Genomic DNA, 21005 nt, shown 5'->3' with positions numbered 1-21005 from the left:
CCGTTCTACTGCTTGCTCATTCCCTGCACTTGTTGCATAACAAGCACCACTCGGTCCACGTGTTGGCTACACACTACTTTTTACGGAATAATGGATTTGGACTAGGCTCAGAAAAGTCTCCAGTGGGCTATTTTCACATTGTTGTTCTCTCTACTCTCGGTCACCTTGCATTTCGTATAAAAAAAAACGAAACAAAAAAAAAACATTTATAGAAAAAAAGGTGGCGCCCGTGCCAATAGAAGTCGATCAGATCACTGCGTTAATTTTTTAACCTGCACTACTAAAATGAAAAGTGAAATCTGATTGGCTGCTATTCTTCACTTTTTGTCTGCACCACTGTAGCATCTAGCGTGGACTCTGTGCAGTCAGGTTCACATCCGGATCCCAGAAAAAAACAACGTTTGGGGAGATAATGCAGGCACAGAAGGTATCCCCACCAATCAAAGACAGAACAGCACCTTTAATTATTTGTGCTGGACTACAGGGTATGCATATACACAAATGCTGAAAGCACAAAATCTCCTGTGAAATGCTTAAAAAGATTGTACAGGATTAAAGAGAACATATCTGCTTTCTTACAGAAACAGCGCCACTCCTGTCCATGGGTTGTGTTTGGTATTGCAGCTCAGGTCCAATTAAATGAATGGGCCTGAGCTGCAATACCACATACAACCTGTGGACAGGAGTGGTGCTGTTTTTGGAAAAACAAAGCCATGCTATTCTAATCCTGTACAACCCCTTCAATATAAATCCAGCAGACGTAGATGGTTCAATTCAACAAGTCTGACAGTTTTGATGAAAGCCGGACATGTAGTAGTGCTGGGACTATTGGATATAATAACAACAACAAGAACCTTCAGAATGGTTTACCTGGAGAAGTTTTATTGAAGATCTTATTTTTATTAAAACATATCTAACTTGGAGAGAGAACAATGCGGACATACAGACATTAATGGAACGGACACATGTACAACTAATAGTAATGCCTCTACAACTGGAAGGTAGCTGAGGTTTGTAACATGGCGTTGTAAATAAAAGTGTTATTAAATATAACAAACTGTTTAGTTATAATTTTGATGGCTTCCTGTGCAGCAGCGCCTGAAATAAAAAATAAAAAAACAATAATAAATACATTTATTAGATTAATGTAGCTAAGGAGATTTACAATAAGACCTTTTCCTGTCGAATAAAAATGTGAAAACCATTTCTAAATATCAAACTCTAATTCTAAGATATAAGTCATTGAAGTTACAGGCCCAAAGCCTGATGCTGCACTACTGAGAGATTCTGATGACATCATGATCTCGCTGTTGCATCTTCTGTGGACCAGAGGGATGACTTTTTTAATCATTTGAAATGTCTGTAAATAAGTAATTTTAATTTTCTATGTAGAAATATTGACATTACCTCCCAAAAAGGAAGCAATGGTGTGAGGTTCAGCAGCTCCATATCGACAGCTGGAAAAGAAAGGAATTGTACACAGTTAACATTGCACTACCAGCAGACATCAGCTTCTGACCTACTTCCTGCAAGACAGTTGTCCAGACCAATCTCATCACTCTCCAAGCGCAAAAGGACCTGAGTGTCTGTTTAGCCAGAGGGACTCGATCTATAGCTAAATTTAGCCAGTTGACTTGTATAATCTGCTTTCGAGTCACCCTTCTACAGTGAACATAATATAGTATGATTACATGCTGGTCTGATACAGGCAAGGGGTCGAATGTCTGGAGGATGGGGCTACGTCACAACCATATTTTCTGACACGTCATGTGATAAACGAGGACGACACTTTTATTTAGAGACTTACGTCTTATGTGCAGATATAGCGGAGCTGAATTTGTAATTGAACAGACTATACATGATAATATCCCCACCGCCATCTCAGTACAACAGGCTCGGAGAGCAGTATATCCTTTTGCCTACAAAGTAATGTACAGATAATGCTGCATCTCCCTATAAATTACGTAGACACGGATAAAAGTACTGCCTTACCGTCTCTCCTTGTAAATGACGAGGGCGCAGATAATACTGCTATACTGTCTCTCATTGTAAACGATGAGGGTACAGATAGTACTTCCTCCCGGTCTCTTTATATAAAATGATGTAGGCACAGATATTACTCCTATACTGTCTCTACTCGTAAAGGATGTGGGTACAGATAGTAGCGTCTCCCCATCTCCCTATAAACGATGTGGCTACAGATAGTACTGTCTTTGCTTGTAAATGATATAGGTGCAGATAGTACTGCCTCCCTGTCTCTCCTTGTAAATGATATGGGTGCAGATAGTACAGCCTCCCTACCTGGGAATGATGTATGTACAGATAGTGCTGCCTCCTTTTCTTCTCCCTATAAATGATTGAGGTGCAGATAGTATTGGTATACGGTCTCTCCTTGTAAATGAGGAGGCTACAGATAGTACTGTGTCCCTGTCTCTCCTTATAAATGATGCTGGCACAGATCGTACTGCCATCCAGTCTCTCCGTATAAATGATGTTGGTAGAGGTAGTACTGCCACCCCGTCTCTTCCTTTAAATGATGTTAGCACAGATAGTACTCAGTCTGTCCGATTCTCGCTGTTAATGATGTAGCATATATAGTTGTACCTCCCTGTGTGGTGTGTCATGCTCCAGCCTCTAATGCAATATAACGCACACTGAGGGCCCCATGCACACAACCGTAAAAATCGTCCGTAATTACGGACCCATTCACTTCTATTGTCCACGGACACCTTCCCGTTTATTTACAGGAAGGTGTCCAGGCCAAAGAAAGCCGCCGCAAAAGATAGGACATGTCCCATCTTTTGCTTTTCGCGGACCATGCTCCCATACTTTATATGGGAGCACGACCCGCAAATGCGGGTGGCTGTCCGAGTCCGGCTGTGACCGCAATTGCGCGCCGTTATTACAGACACGGCCGTTTGCATGGGGCCTAAGCAATGAAAGCATTGTATTGCTATAAATGAAGGGAAGGATTAAAACCACACTCAAATATTTCCTGGTGGGGCAGAAGGGAACAGCATTAGAAACACGAGTCACTTACAATTCCTGGATATAATCGTCCTTCACACTGAGTGACAACCCATATTCCTGTAGAAATCCATTCAGACAGGTCTTCAGTTTCCCAAAATCACCTTCTACCTGGCAGTTATAAACACCTACAAGAGAGTTGTAAACAGGTTGGATCATTGACCATTATCATCCTGTAGAGGCTCCGTTACAGATATCAGAGTACGAAGAATGAATAGTGGCGGAGAACAAGTGCACATGAAGTCTGTCAGAGCAGACAATATATAGAAATACATCATTTGCAGATCTTCTTTATTTAAAGTATACGCAACAAAATGTATTTTAAATCCTTCAAATATTCTGCAACTAGTCAAGGTTGCAACACACAACGCAAATTCTTACCTGTAAATTCGATTACTGAAAATTCTATTGAAAGGGTTGGCTAAGGAGAGATATTGATGGCATATTGATACGGGGTCTGACCGCTGTCGATCTCTTACTAGGGGGATAGTGGCGGTGGATCTACGAAAGCGTTTTGCCACTTCATCTGCTCTCTCCAGGTTTGGCCTATTAAAGCCAATGGTCAACCATGTAGCCGCGCAGAAAAAGTAACTGCCATTTCGTTCGAGACCCCAGCAATTTTTTTTAGAGATGTCTTTCCTAAGACTACCCTTTAAATTTACAGCGGTTGATAGGCTTTCAGATAGCAAATCAGGTCCCCCAGAGTAATGGTAATTCTGTTGAGCTTTAAAGGGTAAATAAACTTTCAGAAAACTTCTGCCATGTCATAGTGACATGTCAGAAGTTTTGATTGGTGGAAGTCTGAGCACGGAGATCCTCACCGATCGCTAAAACGAAGCGGCAGAAGCGCTTGGTTTCTGATAGGCTTTCTATTGAGCCCATAGACCAACTGCTCAGCTTTCCGAGAAAAGCCGATCAGAAACCAAGCGGTTCAGCGCTCCCTTGAGCGCTTCTGCCGCTTCGTTGGGGGTCTCCGCGCTCAAAGCTCCACCAATCAAAGCTTCTAACATGTCACTATGACGTCAGAAGTTTTTTGAAAGTTTAGTTACCCTCTAATTACTAGGGCGATTACAATGACAATAATTCTGGGCACCCATTTAAGTCACTGGGTATCCACTACTTTTTAATGGATGCTTGCAGACCGCAAGAATTCAATGAATGAGAAGGGATTAGCTCAGCATTCGGTAAAATGGAATTTTAAAAAGGGTTATACCATCTAGACAACCCTTTTTCTAAATGGGGACCTGATGGTGATCAGCTGATCGTCGCAGGTCTAGCACCAAAATCCCCCAACGATCACTAGCTCTCCTCATTCTCTGTCTGAGAGCAGAGCCCTAATAGAAAATATGGGACAGAGATTGTCCCAATAAGTTCACCACTTTAACTTAATGCATTCCACTGGATCCCTTTTATAAAGCCTGACTAAATATACCTGGGTATCTTCCATGCTGTTTATGGAACCTGTCCACAGCCCTCAGCATCAAATAGAAGACAATTTCATTATCTGGATTCTCCATAAAAGACGCTGGAAAAAAACAAAACAGAATTTTAGAAGATGACAAAGAACGTTCTCTCCAAAATCCATGTGATAGGATTATAGCATTCATTACCCAGGAGAAGTTAAAGGGGTTGTCCAGAATTTAAAAAAAAAAAAAAGGCTGCTTTCCTTAAAAAACAGCGCCACACCTGTCCATGGTTGTGTCTGGTATTGAAGCTCCACTCCTTTAAAGTAAATATTGCTGAGCTGCAATACCACACACAACCAGTGGACAGGTGTGGCACTGTATTTGGAAGAAAGCAGTCATGTTTTACTAATCTTTTAAAACTCTTTTAACACTATAATGTATGGCGGTGTTTTTGTTATTCTTACCAATGTCATCCTTTTTTATAGTGTCCATCCCATACTCTTCAGCTAAAGATCTGCACCGGACAAATCGAAGGAAAGCGCAGTTCCTGCCTGGAAAGCAAGAAAGCCTCTTAGATCATTCTAATAAGGCAAAATGACTAAAGTCGGATTGGCCATTATAGATGAAGCACGGTAAAGATTTAGTTTCCAGTTTAGCCATGACCTATTCCTTGCTGCAGAAGTTCAGAGGACACCTATTATGCAGGACTGTTCCTCTTTAAGACGAGCTTCTCAGCTTCAGAACAAGATCTGCAAGGTGCTATGGGATTTTACTTAAGAGGGGAAATAGAAGATCTGTGTATTTATTAATAAAAATAAGGGCAGTGACTAAAATCCTCTAAGAAATTAAAAAAGATCCATCAGAAAAAAAACAAAAACAAAAAAAAGGTACTTTACTCCAACTGGTGCAATGTCATAGGGCAACTAAATCACAATCGAAGGTCCAGAAAAATACATACAATAGATACATACTCTATAAATACAGTGCCATCTGTTGGTCATTGTATGTATTACATTAAAAAGAGTAGGCTGAATATCTCAATATGCTACAATACAAAAATATTTATTCATGAAACAAATAATGCAAAATAGTATATATAAAAAAATAAAAACTTACAGAAAAGACGGATATCTTTTTCGGATATGCTTTCCGGGGGCTGCAATGAAAAGGCAATATTACTGAGTTATTTTTACGTAGCAACAAAATCATACAAATTCAGGGTCAAGAATTTAGCTATTAAAAAAAAAAAAAAAGGAAAAAAAAACACTGCATTATAGACTTACTCGGCCAATAGACTGCAGGAGTTTAGAAACATAGTTTTCAACAGTTGCAGCATCATTTTTGGCCTTCTCCCGATATCTATAAGGAAACAGTGAACACAGGTTAATTTCTATATTAACGTTCGTTCGTATGTGAGGGAGTAAAGGTGCCCCATACACTTAAGTTAGTCACTGGCCCTGAGAGGGGAATAAGCCACTGCCAGACCCCTGTGGGCTTATCTCCGTCAGAAACAAAGGATCAGGCATGTTCGACACCTTCTGTTGTCTGATCCCATCGAAATCAGCAAGTTCGGCTAACGTCTAACTTACGTGCATGAGATGGTAGCGGGCTTGTGCTTATACACAGCAGCCAATGTGAAGAATCAGAGCTGCAGTATAAGGCATGGGGGTGGGCCAGAGCTACAACCTGGGCCAATGTTGACAGGGGAGGTGGATTCCAGACTACCAGCAGGCACTGTGCTAAGGTGGAATGGGAAATCCGTTCAACATGATCAAGGGATAAAACTTTTTATACAGTATAACATTTTTCATCTTCATTTTCCAACATATAAACACATTATCTGAAAATGTTAAGAAGCTCACACATTCTGCAGTCGAATGAATTTATCGGAGTCTGCGATCATATCTGGAATTGTTCCTCGCAGGGGCAGATTGCCTTTCCCTTCAGATGCTGTAAACTCCTTAACAGCTCGAGCCAAAATCCAAAAGTCAGAAGACTGAAAATAACGAGAGGCTGTCATGATAAACCGGAAAGCGAATATTGAAATACTAAAAACAGTCATATTCAAATTTTAAAAGCCTCGCTTTTGTGTCTGAACTTTTTCAGAAGTATACAGTAAAATGTATTTTATCTGGCAAGTGGGACATGTAAAGTGCCGGATTATCAGATATGTATTATTGGATGGTCATAGAAAAGTATATACAACTCTACTCTATTCTGAGGGCAGAGCACCTTCAGTGCTAAAATCAAGTGTCGGATTACTAGACTTTCTGGAGTATCCAATCTCGGATTTCACTGTATAATTTAATTTGATTTTCACCCCTTCGGCTTCACCTGTTGAGTGTTGTTTTTGCACCGCTCATCACTAAAAATGTCTTCAATGGTGCTGGAGACCTAAGGAAAAAGAAAGATAAGACATTCAAAATAGACAAAGAATAGAATAAAATACGGAAGGACCCCAAAACATTATATTTTATTTATTGGGTCTGCATACTATCGAACAAATTTAGCTTGCCCCAATGCTTGGTTGCTCAGTAGGAAAGGGTGAAAAACTGCACATTTTCCATTTATTAGGCTGGACAACAACATTCGTATTGTGGTTTCTCCTAACAGCAAGCAAGCGGGGGTCCTGCTGCTGAGAACTTGGGGGTCTGATGGATAGGACCCCTCAGCCATCTGAGAGTGATGCCATATTATGAAGATATGATATGTTCACATGCTTTAAATTCTGTCCGGATTTAGGCCCTGCTACCACGCCTAAATCTTGGCACAGTCGAAAGCAATTCAGATGGCAAAGCAGAAGAGTTGGGTATTTTATACCCCTTTTACATGCTCAGGAATAAATCCACGTGAAATAACGGCCATGGCGCAGATTTTTTAATTAATAAATTGACAGATTCCACGCTAAAAATCAGCGGATTCGCTCCCTTGAACAACAAAAGAGCAATTCCGCATGCAAATCCTGACTGCGAACATAGCCTTAGTATGGTGGGAAAACCCTTTATAAGTAATGGGCATGTATTGATTTCAATGGACACTGGTTGTTCCTGATAACTAGTCCCTTTTTTTTCTTTACAGAATAGAATCGCAGGATATTTTATTAGACACGATACATACCTTTGATGTGTTTAGTGCAGTATTTACGTTCTTTATAGCTTCCTCAAAGTTCTCCTCGTCTTCAGGGACACCATTCTCATTCTTCAGGAAGCCTGCAACACCAGATCTTAACGTTAGGTCCAGAGACAGTCTATCTAAGAAGTCCTATGGATAAAAGAAGAACATACCTTGTCTGATGAGGTCTCGGAAGGCTTCTTTTTCTTTGTAGCTCTTGGGTATCTGTCCTGCATTCTATAAGAAACGTCAGGAGATCAGGGGGGTGAAGATGCTGGAGACCCTGCAGCGATCCCTGGCAGAATCTTACCTCTCTACGCCATTTCTCTAAGTACTTGGCTACCACAATAATCCACGGAGTGTGACTGTGATCCTAAAAATGAAATCAAAACAGCGATAAATACATACAAAAATATAGACAAACAGCAGAAAAATAACATTTTATTTTTGGCATTCTTCAGGTTTTTTTGATACTTTTCTATGATCACTGCAGAATATCTGATAATCCGGGACCTATCAGGCAGGGGACCCCTCTCTGTGATGTCCATATGCCCTAAAAGGCCATATGGAAAGAGATTGTCCAAATGTGATAACATCTTTAAAGGAGGATTCCAGTAATAGCAAGTAACTAGGTTATGCCATCACTTCCTGATCACTTCGGGTCCATCCACGAGAACGGTATTTTCCCTGAACTTCACCGGTCCAATTTAGGCGCGGTGCAGAAAACAATCTTAGTCCCTTTCAAGTGAATTAGGACTGGTACCTGCAGTGTGCCTGGATGACAGTGGCAGTCCTACCGATATGCTGTCACTTGCAATGACTGGAATACTCCTTTTACTGAATGTCTGGTTATTTTGATATACTATTTATGTAGAATAATTTTTAGCTTTAGGCGGAGAGGTCCATCAAGAGTTACTGTTGAGGCTTCGTAAAACACAATTCACTTAACATATATAATTTCTTGCATTAGATCAACAAGCAAAACACTGACAGGTAAAACTTAAATATATTCTAGTTAATGATATTGAATGAAATATATGGATATGCCAGATACCTTTCTCTCCATATGCTCCAGGTCATATAACTGGAGATGTTCCCGGAGTTCAGTGAAGGGCTGGTCCAACCTCAGATCCTCTAACGCATTATCAGGATGGGATTCTACAACTGGAAATAGGAATTACATAGATAAATCTCCCTCAGGTATATGTCCTCCCCGAGTGGTTCACTAGTGTGAAGTCCTAAAGTGGTTTTCCCATAATCATCATTTATCACCTATCCACAGGGACTCCCACCGATCCCCAAAACGAGAGTCCCCAGGTGCTCTATGTGAATGGAGCGGTTCTGCGCATGCTCGGCCACCGCTCAATTCACATTCTATGGGGCTGCCTCTCCTGTGGATAAGTGAAAAATAATGATTATAGGAAAAACCCTTTAATATTTAATTCAGCTGAGGTATCCTGGTCTCATACATGTGTAATAGATGCCAGTGATAACCAGTGGGGAAAACTGGGTGAACCCCTATAAGCGTTTGCATCTATGCATAAAATTGGATTTTCGTACTCAACGAAAAATCCCTTTCTCGCATTCATTGGGGGACACAGCACCATGGGTATAGGCCCTTGCCACTAGGAGGCGACACTGGGTTCGAAGAGGTCTTGGCTCCGTTCGGGCAGACCATACCGTTCCCCCAGACACTGAGATAATCTAGTTTATGCAAAACGATGTAGGAAGAAAACAGCACATGTAGGAGTCCAGGCTGGCATTAGAGGTAGGCAGAGTCTGAATCTGGTAGAACTTGGTGAAGGCACGAAAGAGAGAATTAGAGCATCTAAAGTATTTAGTCGCTGCCAGGTAGATGCAAACAGCTCTAACCCCATCAATGGAGTCTGAGAAGAGAAAAGTGTACACAGCGCCACATGGTGCAAGATAAACCTTGATAGGTAGAACAATGGATAGTAGTGATAAGTTGTTAGACTCACCGTCGAATCTCATACTGGCAGGTACAGCTTAGTGTAGAAGGCCGTTGTGGTAGCCAGGTTGCAGCTTTCGGTATCCTAATTTCGGCCTGACGAAGACGCATGTTCTGCGTTGAAACGCGTTGCCCATCCTTTGCTGTACAATAAACCTGCTTACCAGAACCTCTCTGCTTATTCTTTATATTGAGGAGCGCTTTCCAAAAATATCCAGTTTTTAAAAAAATATATTTTTTCAAAAATATATAATTTCTAACCACATGAAGACAATGTAGTGCGCGCTCCCACGGGTGGGATGGGAAGGGACAGAAGGAATGGAGAACATTGTCGTCATTGGTGCAGACGGCAGAGACCACCTTCGGTAGAAAAAAATGGGACGGGTCGAAACACCACATATCCTTGTGGATCACCGGGAAAGGAGACCTACGAGATAGTTCAGCCAGCCCCAAAACTCGTCTGATGGAAGTAATGGCCACCAGTAATGGCTCAGAAGGACAGTGAAGTGGACGGACTGCAGAGAGGCCTCGCAGAGGAACTGGAAGGCCAGATCAGTCAGGTCTTCCTGCTGAGCTACCTCAGAGATGCCCTGACGGGGCCGTTTAGCCTAAACTGAGCAAACGTTGCGGATTCAGAAAGAGGCGAATGCTGGGGATAGGGCAGAACTGGATGTCACAGGCAGATTTTAATAGAGAATCTAACTTCTTGTCAAGGGAGTCACCCAGAGATGTCTCATCTGACAGCGGAAGAGTGGTTCCCATGGAAACCAGAAAGGAAAGGAAACAAGGGGCAAGCGCTTGTCAGGGTGGTTACATTCCTTAGAGAGGAGATCCTCAAACTTGCCACGGTTTGGGAAAACTAGAGCCTGGCGCCTGTGGCGGCGGAAAGTCAACTCTCCATGAGAAGAGGGGGGGGGGGGGGGATCATCCTTTACATGTAGGGTATCCCTGACAGCACGGGTCAATTCCGATAGCTGCCATTTTATTGTCTTGTTCAGACACTGATTCAGAGGATTCCCCAGGGAGACAGATTATTCCTGTGGAGAGGCAGCTTCCCCATTGCTAGTCCTAGCAGGGGATGCAGAACCAGAAGATGAATGGGACCTGTCCCTTGAAATCCTAGGTCTCTTGCGGGACGGCAATAACACAAAAGGAAGATGACAGGGGGGCATTGATCCGCCACAATCTGGGATGGCAGCGTTCCAGAGACTGAGCGAGTCCCGAAAGACCCGGGTGAAGGACAATGCCCAGTCAGGGAGGGCACATTCTGCACGGGTGCAGGATCCTGGGGAGGCTCTGGGTTGCAAGTACTGAAAATATAGTGGATTAAGTTGACCGCATTGGAATTTTATATTACAGCGACAGCAGTCATAGCGAGTCACTAGGGCCACATGATGGTTTGTCTGGAATCCTACTGGTAGAAAGACACGCTGGGAGAATAACTTCTGCACGGATTAGATGAGGGCGAGAGAGAGAGACCACAATGTTAAAGCCTGCGCTGAGGAGAGAGAGAGGCCGCCCAAACACTAAACCGGAATTAGCCAATGTCTGTGGGAAGGATATGGCACGCCTGATCGGAGCCAAGGCTTTTCCTACCTAGTGTTAGCCTCCTAGTGGCAAGGACCTAAACCCAAGGTGTTGTGTCCCCCAATGATGTAAACGAGAAAGATAGACAGGCAAGCAGAGCTCTTACCAGTATGTTCTTTAACGATAATCCTCATGTAGCCAACAAAACCATATGTGCGGCAAATCAGGAGAGGAATATTAGAGTTCCAGAGTGTTTCAGCCAAACGCAACAAAGTGCTGGAATAGATATAAAATGCAGTAGGTTTAGAAGCCACATAATTGTTATGCTGTAGGGATAGGAATGGGCGCCCAGACCTACCTCTCCGACAGCTGAGTGGCAATCACTAAAGTAAACTTGCAGAAGAAAGATGGATCGTTGTCTAAAAGTTGGTTTGGATTCTAAAGAATAAAACATGAAAAGGGGTTCAGAGTAAAGCATTGTACAAATATCCAATAAATGACATATATTATACACTGGCGAAATGGTCTACAACCTGCGGCTCTCCAGCTGTTGTAAAATTACAACTGCCAGGAATGCTGGGAATTGTAGTTTTGCAGCAGCTGGAGAAATACTGGTCTCCGTGAGAAATTGCTGCACATAACTCTATGACACTGCCCCACAATACTCTCAGCCTCTTACGTTCACCAACCTCAGATACAAAATTGCCTGTGACGTCTTCGTTTAATTCTTGCAATAGTTCCATGCAGGTCTGAGCCCGGCTCTGATTGGAAAAAATAAAAATGCATAAAGTAGTAGAAGTATTTCCATCTTGTCCATGCAGAAAGAAAACATCCTCATATGGAGCAAGTGACAGCAGCATCGGGCCACATGCCCAGTATCATGGCGCATATGGACTGAAGTCAACAATCTTGCCCAATAATGATACGCCCCCCCCGTAGGCCACTATTGGGATGGCTGGAATATGTAGTTAGAAGATGGCGGCATACATCTCTTACTAAGGCCCCATACACACGAGCGTAAAATCGCCAGTAATTACGGGCCCATTTGTTTCTCTGGCCGACGGACACCGTCCGGTATATTTACGGGAAGGTGTCCGTGCCTTAGAAACTTGCCGTAAAAATAGGACACATCCTATTTTTTTATGTTACGGACCGTGCTCCCATACTTTATAATGAGAGCACGGCCCGTAAATACGGCCGGCTGTCCGTGCCCGTAATTACTATTGTAGCTATATACAATGCAATGCAGCATTTTATCAAGAAGCCTGAGACTCTGAACAGGTGAAACCACCATCTAAGTACGGAGTCATTTAACCTTATCTTGTAGTAGTCTTGAGTTTTATGTATTAATATTTCTTACACACCCAGAGCTGCATTCTGAATTCTGCTGTCAGCGCTCTGTAAACATCAGACTGCTCCATAGTCTGGTGTAAACACTACATGTCCCACAATGCACCCCAGCAGGGCTTATCTATGTACAGCCGACACTGGACAGGCAGGAGGCTGCTGGGTATGATGATCCCAGCCTGAGAGCGAACAGGAAAAGCAAAACTTTCTATGTAGATAAGAAAGTGAAGAATGGGGTTTCCTCATGGATGGGGGTGGGGAATCCTACTATTATCCAGGTTCATCTGAGATTTCGGCTTACCTTTCCAATACTACCTCTGTCGAGGAAAAAGCTGAAAAATAAAATGGAAAGAATTACATTCTGTCTTATGAAATCACACAAAATATTAAAAGGTGTTGTCACACCACAACAACCCTATTAAAGGGTCTGTCCAGGTTGGGGGCTGTTTTTTATACGGATGACTTATCCACAGGATAGGTCATCAGTATATATGATAGGTGGCTGCCCGACAGCCGGACCCCGCACCAATCAGCTGTTTCGGCTGCCTCAGGGCACCGGAAATTATGCAGGGTTGGTTTTGGAAGCAGGAGGCTCCAGTCCATGTAAAGCGGCCGTGCTTGGATACTTCATCTCTGCTCCTATTCACTTCAATGGGAGCAGAGCAGCAGTACTGCAGCACAGTCGCTATACTGTAACTGGAGCAATCTGCTTCCAGCACCGACCACTGCGTAACTTCCGGCGCCCTGAGGCAGCCGTAACAGCTGATTGGTGCGTGGTCCGGCTGTTGGACCCCCACCAATCATATACTGATAACTTATCCTGTTGATAGGTCATCAGTATAAAAAAAAAAGCTCCCAACCTAGACAATCCCTTTAAGGCATACAAATGTCAGAGTGGGGGCCCCCCTACTCAGGACCCCCTTCTAGGATTTAAAATAGACACCCACCCTGTAAGAGTATAGTCAGAAGCGTCGATAATAGATGATCGCTGGAGGTTAGGGAAGCCGGACCCAGCTATTTAAAAAAAAAAAAGGGAGGTTGTCTTTGTGACAAACCCCTTTAAAGAACTTGAGAAAATCCTCTTTTGTTAGAAGGGTTCCTGATACAAGTTAATCACACGGTGTCCTGCTGCTGGTGGTACCCCCAGCGATTTGATGTAATTTGTAGGACAGCATGTGTTTAATTTTCCCTACAGTGCTGCCACAGGAGAAACAAAGCATTACACAGTTCCCATGGGCTGTCAGTATAATGCATGGACGTGCCAGGTCCTCCAAAGCGAGAGACGCTCTTTGTAGCTGCTCTCCACTCTTATTAAGAGGAGGGTCCTATACCGGGTTTTCCAGCCAGTAAAAATTGATAGCCTATCCTCAGGATAGGCCATCAATAGCTGATAGGTCGGGGTCCGACTCCCGGGACTCCCGCCGATCAGCTGTTTTGAATGGGGGTGCATTTAGCAGCGATTCACAGGTATTGCAGCCTTTTCTCCCATTGAAGTGAATCGCCGCTAAATACGTGTCGAAGCTTCACAGTGAGCAAGAAGTACAAGCGCTGCGGCCCCTTCAAAACAGCCAATCTGCGAGGGGGGCCCTGGGAGTCGGACCCCGACCCATCAGCTATTGATGGCCTGTACTTAGGATAGGCCATACATTTTTATTGCCTGGAAAACCCCTTCATCTACTGCCTCAGAATTCCCTAAAAAGGTATTTGAAATTGGGTTTTAAAAACCAGACCGCTTTAAATTAGGACATTTATAAGAAATCTTAATGCAGCGATACTTTCAGATACAAGTAAAGACATGAAAACAGGGAAAACCTGTGATAGATATACATACACACATTTGCAAACAGTAAGGTATTGCCCCTCAAGACTTCTACAACGGTTTTATAGGATGGGTGCATCAACCACAAATACCGTATTTTTCGGACTATAAGACGCAGTTTTTAGCAAGTTAAATTCTGCGGTCAATAGCGACCGCAGCATTTATAGGGGTCTTCCCATGAAGGACATTTATGACATATCCACAGGATGTGTCATAAATTTCAGATAGATGCGGGTCCCACCTCTGGGACCCTCACCTATCTCTAGAACAGGGCCCCCTAAGCCCCGTTGTATCTTACCCAGCTCCGCTGTCTTCCTGCTCACATGGTTGAGTTGCGGAAACAGTGTAACTCGCTGAGCTACGCAGTTTCCGTAACTCCCATAGAACTGAATAGTTGTTACGGAAACAGAGTAGCTCAGCGAGTTACGCTGTTTCCGTAACTCATCCATGTATTGCAGTGTATTGTACCGGCGATCTAATGATCGCTGGTTCAAGCACCCTAGGGGAACTAATAGAATGTGTAAGAAAAAAACAAAGTTAGATACATTTTCAGGAGTGTAAAAAAAATGTAAAAGTTTAAAAAAAAAAAACACCCTTTTCCCAATTTTCACCAAGCACAATGTAAAAAAAAAATTAAAAAAAAAAAAATTGGTATCGCTGCATCCGTAAAAGTCAGAAACAATTACAATATAGCATTCTTTGACTCACACAGTGAACGGTGTAAAAAAATAATTAATTTAAAACCCCAGAATCTGTCTTTTGGTCAGCATAGCGCTAAAAAGAATGAAATAAAAAGTGATAAAAAAAAAAAACGTATGTACCAAAAAAATGGAGCGAATAAAAGCTACAGCTCGTCCCGCAAAAAATAAACCCTCACACCGCTCAAATTATGGAAAAAGGTGCGTTATGGCTTTCAGAATGTGGTGAAACTGAACAAATTAATTTTTTAACCAATAGTTTATTCTTTGTAAAATATTTATTTTTTTCCTATTTTCTGTTGTCTAAAATCTGGGTGCGTCTTATAGTCCGAAAAATACGGTAATATTGTGGCATTTTGTCCAGGGATAGACAAACATGGCTGCCTTCTTCCAAATACAGGGCTACAGCTTTCCATGGGTAGTATTACAGGCCACCTCCATTGAAGAGAATGCAGCCGAGCTGCAATACCATACACAACCTGTAGACCGGTGTGGAGCTGTTTTGGGAATAGCATCCATGTTTTTCGAATCCTGTTAGTTCTCCTTATTTAAACAGACTTTCAGATTTCACACTGGTTTCATACAAAGATTTCACTTAAAATTAATTTTCGTTTTGCAAAATAGAACTTACTTGTTACCGACATCCTCTCCTCTGACCACGTTACCATCCACAATAGTGAACGAGCCAATACCTGCAAAACATATGATGTGAGGTCAAAGTCTGACAACTGCGTGGTTTAATGTACCAGAATCGACAATTATCAGGTGAAACTAATCTGATCACCGGGGGCCCAACCAATCGGAAGAACAGGTGTCCCGAACTCCCAGTTCCTCCTCACTGCTCGCCTGCAATGAGGACGTTATTGAATGGAGCTGCAGTCGAGTATGCGTCTATTATAAATCTATTGGAACGACAAAAACAGCATTCGGCTGTTTTCGTCATTCCCATAGACATTGAACTGAGCGTTGGGTGCATGCTCGACCGCCGCTCCATTAAAGCTCCTCCTCACTGCGGGTGATAGAATGGGGTTTTCAGGACCTCTTTAAAGTTTACCTCTACTTGCGATCTTGCCGATCCTGCACACTGCTCGGGGCGTATGGTGCACTGGTCCTATCAATTAGAATCAGATCTGTGCATGACGCTCTCCGGGTGTCGCACAGTTGCCACAGCAACTGAACCGTCCAGTGTGGGCCTCCAGGCGCCCGATGTCAGGTCCGGCGGGAGATGATCACAGGTAGAGGTAAACTTTAAAAGGACCCGTCACCAGTTTGACATTTTACAGGTGCAGATAAAAGTTTCAGAAACTTCCTAATGCCAATGAGGATTAAGGGTATGTTCACACGGCCAAATTTCAGACGTATACGAGGCGTATTTTGCCTCGTTTTACGTCTGGAAATACCTCTCAAATACGTCGGCAAACATCTGCCCATTCATCTGAATGGGTTTGCCGACGTACTGTGCAGACGACCTGTTATTTACGTGTCGTCGTTTGACAGCTGTCAAACGACGACGCGTAAAAATACAGCCTCGTCAAAAGAAGTGCAGGACACTGATATACATTATATGCGGGACACTTATATACATTATATGCGGGACACTTCTATACATTATATGCGGGACACTTCTATACATTATATGCGGGACACTTCTATACATTATATGCGGGACACTTATATACATTATATGCGGGACACTTCTATACATTATATGCGGGACACTTCTATACATTATATGCGGGACACTTCTATACATTATATGCGGGACACTTATATACATTATATGCGGGACACTTCTATACATTATATGCAGGACACTTATATACATTATATGCGGGACACTTCTATACATTATATGCGGGACACTTCTATACATTATATGCGGGACACTTATATGCATTATATGCGGGACACTTCTATACATTATATGCGGGACACTTATATACATTATATGCGGGACACTTATATACATTATATGCGGGACACTTATATACATTATATGCGGGGCACTTATATACATTATATGCGGGACACTTCTATACATTATATGCGGGACACTTATATACATTATATGCGGGACACTTATATACATTATATGCGGGGCACTTATATACATTATATGCGGGACACTTCTATACATTATATGCGGGACACTTATATACATTATATGCGGGACACTTATATACATTATATGCGGGACACTTATATACATTATATGCGGGACACTTATATACATTATATGCGGGACACTTATATACATTATATGCGGGACACTTATATACATTATATGCGGGACACTTATATACATTATATGCGGGACACTTATATACATTATATGCGGGACACTTCTTTGGACGTTTTTGGAGCTGTTTTCTCATAGACTCCAATGAAAACAGCTCCAAAAACGGACGTAAAAAACGCCGCGAAAAATGCGAGTTGGTAAAAAAACGTCTGAAAAGCAGGGTCTGTTTTCCCTTGAAAACAGCTCTGGATTTTCAGACGTTTTTGTTGACTACGTGTGAACATACCCTTACAGTCAGGTCACAAGACTCAGGCCGTTGTAATAGAGGCTGCCATAAACAATGTATAAGGGAACGCACATTAAGGCTAGGGCTACACGGCGACTTGTGGCGGTGCGACATAAGATCGCAATGCTGTGCTGCTAAAATCGGAATAAGGCCTTATTCACACGGACGTGTACGTTTTGCGCATGCAAAAGCTCCGTGTGGCATCAGCATATGATGCATGGTTGCGTGATTTTCGCGCAGCCGGCATCATTATGACACTCTGTTTTTATGTTTACATTCATTCATTCTTTTAATACTGTAGCGCGAGTCACGCGCGGCACCCGGAAGTGCTTCCATGTGCCGTGCGCGATTTGCACGCACCCATTGACTTCAATGGGTGCGTGATGCGCGAAACACAGGCAAGTATAGGACATGTCGTGAGTTTTACGCAGCGCACATACGCTGCATGTAAATCACTCATAGTCTGAACGGCCTCATTCACTAACATAGGTCCGTGCGACGCGCGTGATTTTCACGCGCGTCGCACGGACCTATGTTAGTGAGAGAGGCCGTAGCATGGACGTATAACACGTTCGTGTGAATAAGGCCTAAATGATAGTGAATGTGGCGACGCTAAAATTCAGCAGGTTTGGATATCTGCCGATTGTTGTGTTGCAGTAACTTGTTAGTTGCAATCCGACCACTATCATTAGTTGCGAAGATCACAATGTCACACAGCCAAAATATGCCACGTAGTTCTAGTCTTAATCAGAGCGCTGTACAGAATATACACGTACGTAACTTTATGTTCACTCACCCGGTAACACTAAGTTCTTCAGGATCTCAGCGCCAGTGGCGGTGGCATTTATCAGGCAAACATGAGCCGATTCCAGGGATTCCTGCCCATGATCACCCCATAACCTAAAAAAGAAAATGAAGGGTCCAGTCACGTACGCTTTACATGTGTATTTTCCCGTTTGATAGCCAATGAAATGCTACAATTGTTTATCAGCAACAAGAAAAATTAATTTGAAGTAACATTTATATAGTGGCAGAAAAGGGTCAGCCAAAGGACTCTCATCAATAGTGCCATGCCAAAAGCAGCCCCAACCAAATCGCCGCCACGAACGGCACCAACCAGAGCGCCGCCACGAACGGCAGTAACAAGAGTGCCGCCACGAACGGCGGTAACAAGAGCGCCGCCACGAACGGCAGTAACAAGAGTGCCGCCACGAACGGCGGTAACAAGAGCGCCGCCACGAACGGCACCAACCAGAGCACCGCCACGAACGGCAGTAACAAGAGTGCCGCCACGAACGGCGGTAACAAGAGCGCCGCCACGAACGGCACCAACCAGAGCACCGCCACGAACGGCACCAACCAGAGCACCGCCACGAACGGCACCAACCAGAGCGCCGCCACGAACGGCACCAACCAGAGCGCCGCCATGCCAAAAACAGCCCCAACCAGAGCGCTGCCACGAACGGCACCAACCAGAGCGCCGCCACGAACGGCAGTAACAAGAGCGCCGCCACGAACGGCAGTCACAAGAGCGCCGCCACGAACGGCAGTCACAAGAGCGCCGCCACGAACGGCAGTCACAAGAGCGCCGCCACGAACGGCAGTCACAAGAGCGCCGCCATGAACGGCAGTCACATTTATATAGTAGCATAATAGGGTCAGGCAAAGGACTCTCATGAATAATGCCATGCCAAAAACGGCACCAACCAGAGCACCGCCACGAAAGGCACCAACCAGAGCGCCGCCACGAAAGGCACCAACCCCAGCGCCTGCACAGGCCACGTCCGGTGGGGGTAATCAGTCAATGACCACTCCTGTCGGACAGACTTACGGCATTGTAAATTGTTACCTTTTTCGTCAGGCTCCCAGATAATCCAATCAGGCTAGGGCTACACGGCGACTTTGGCTGTGACACAGGTCGCACGACCAAAGATCGCAGAGTGGCCCGGGCTGTAATTAAAGTCAATGTGGCCGTATTGCGACCCGCGGCTTGCCGTGACCATGACAACAGTTGCAAAAAAATACAGGTTTGTATTTCTTCTAATTGTAGTGACGCGGTCGTGGAAAACAACAGGTCGCAACAGGGACATATTGACGATCATAAACTGCGATGCAGGCCCGGCGAAACTGCGATCTGCGGCCATACGACCTGTGCCGCTGCTGAAGTCACCGTGTAGCCCTTTAAATAATTATGCAAATATGATAATGATGCACCATCCCTTTACTCAGCAAAATGCTTGTATTCATATGTGTAGCAGACATGATAGACCCCCAGGATATGCTGTGTACACAAAGAGGGAATATTCCAACCTAGTATAGCAGAGCGAGCAGATAACGCAGCTTCCTGTATGGGGAAACTGCAACACTAGTGTGAATGGGACAGACTCAGTACATGTGGCCAGTATTGGATAACGTTATCTGCACATTTTCTACAATGCACAACCCTAAGCATGCAAAAATAACCAGAAAGCATCTTCAGTAGCTGTACCTGAGCTGCCTGTCGTACTTCTGCTCCTTCACCAATGCTCCCTGCGCCATGATTTCCCCCGGAAGGAATAACCAACAGCCAATCCCACTGTCAACCAGCAGATGGCGTGCACCCAAACTCTGATCACATGTTCGCAAGTAAACGACAAAGAACAACGTTACCCAGCAGAGGGCGCTCAGGCCACATCACAATCTCTCGTGTAAATTTGCGTAAAGAAATTGTGCACTCTCAGCCAGTAGATGGCGCTGAGAAAGCGCAGATCTGATCACCCGCTCACATGTAAGCTATGAACTACCAGCAGGTGGCGCTCGTGTCACGTCACATGTTCAGAAGTCAGGAATGTGTCTCACCTGGGAGCAGGTGAGTTGTACTCCCCTGATATATATCATTTTACCTCAGGTATTCTTACCTGTTTCCTGTGGTACTACAAGTCCCATCATATAATACCACTATATATGGTTACCTGTGGTTTTGAGGTACTACAAGTCCCAGCATGTTACTATATATGGTTACCTGTGTTTTCTGAGGTACTACAAGTCCCAGCATGTTACTTTATATGTTTATCTGTGGTATTTGTGGTACTAAAAGTCCCAGCATGTCACTATATAGGTTTACCTGAGTTTTCGGAAGTACTACAAGTCCCAGCATATATTTCTATACAGTGCCCCTTCCCAATTTCTTATATTTTTGCATATTTGTCACACTTGAATGTTTCAGATCATCAAACTACTTTACTATTCGGTTATGTTCACGCTTAACAAAAAAACGGCTGAAAATACGGAGCAGTATTCAAGGGAAAACCGCTCCTGATTTTCAGCCGTTTTTTGCAGCGTTTTTCTATAGAGTCAATGAAAAACGGCTCAAGAAGTGACCTGCACTCCTTTTTACGAGGCGGTTTTTTACGCGGCCGTTTTAAAAAAACGGTCGTTTAAAAAACGCCCCGTGGGAACGGAACGCCTTTTTTTCACATTGAGATCAACGGGCAGATGTTTGGAGGCGTTCAGCCCCCGCATTTTTAGCCGTTTTTCGGGGCGTTTACGGCTGAAAATAAGTCGCGTGAACAAGATCCGAGTAACACACGACGCTGT

General features: G+C 43.7%; 1 protein-coding gene across 1 annotated transcript; it reads right to left on the bottom strand.

Moving 5' to 3' along the window:
* Positions 1 to 851: 851 nt before the first annotated feature.
* On the bottom strand, positions 852 to 20087 carry NAE1 (NEDD8 activating enzyme E1 subunit 1). Its single transcript, XM_075838620.1, has 20 exons — positions 19918 to 20087; positions 18226 to 18329; positions 15536 to 15596; positions 12689 to 12719; positions 11730 to 11801; positions 11399 to 11478; positions 11207 to 11316; positions 8599 to 8708; positions 7855 to 7917; positions 7718 to 7781; positions 7551 to 7642; positions 6768 to 6827; positions 6296 to 6429; positions 5717 to 5792; positions 5550 to 5589; positions 4898 to 4984; positions 4460 to 4552; positions 3041 to 3155; positions 1408 to 1457; positions 852 to 1098 (listed from the first exon to the last, which is right to left on the bottom strand). Exons 1-20 carry the CDS (start codon positions 19965 to 19967, stop codon positions 989 to 991), a joined length of 1602 nt encoding a protein of 533 aa, XP_075694735.1. The 5' UTR covers positions 19968 to 20087; the 3' UTR covers positions 852 to 988.
* Positions 20088 to 21005: the final 918 nt, after the last annotated feature.

Source organism: Rhinoderma darwinii, chromosome 9, assembly GCF_050947455.1.
Source record: "Rhinoderma darwinii isolate aRhiDar2 chromosome 9, aRhiDar2.hap1, whole genome shotgun sequence".
In the NCBI taxonomy this organism is placed as follows: domain Eukaryota; kingdom Metazoa; phylum Chordata; class Amphibia; order Anura; family Rhinodermatidae; genus Rhinoderma; species Rhinoderma darwinii.
The sequence above is the reverse complement of the archived record's forward strand: the minus strand, read 5'-3'. Positions and strand labels throughout refer to the sequence as shown.

Excerpts from the sequence above, each read along its gene's own strand:
- NAE1 (XM_075838620.1), bottom strand. The coding sequence starts at position 19,967 with ATGGCGCAGGGAGCATTGGTGAAGGAGCAGAAGTACGACAGGCAGCTC. Across the intron at positions 8,709-11,206 it reads TATCGTTAAAGAACATACTG|TTGTAGAATCCCATCCTGAT; the intron begins GTAAGAGCTCTG and ends TCCTATTTCCAG. Across the intron at positions 7,643-7,717 it reads CCGAGACCTCATCAGACAAG|GCTTCCTGAAGAATGAGAAT; the intron begins GTATGTTCTTCT and ends CTGGTGTTGCAG.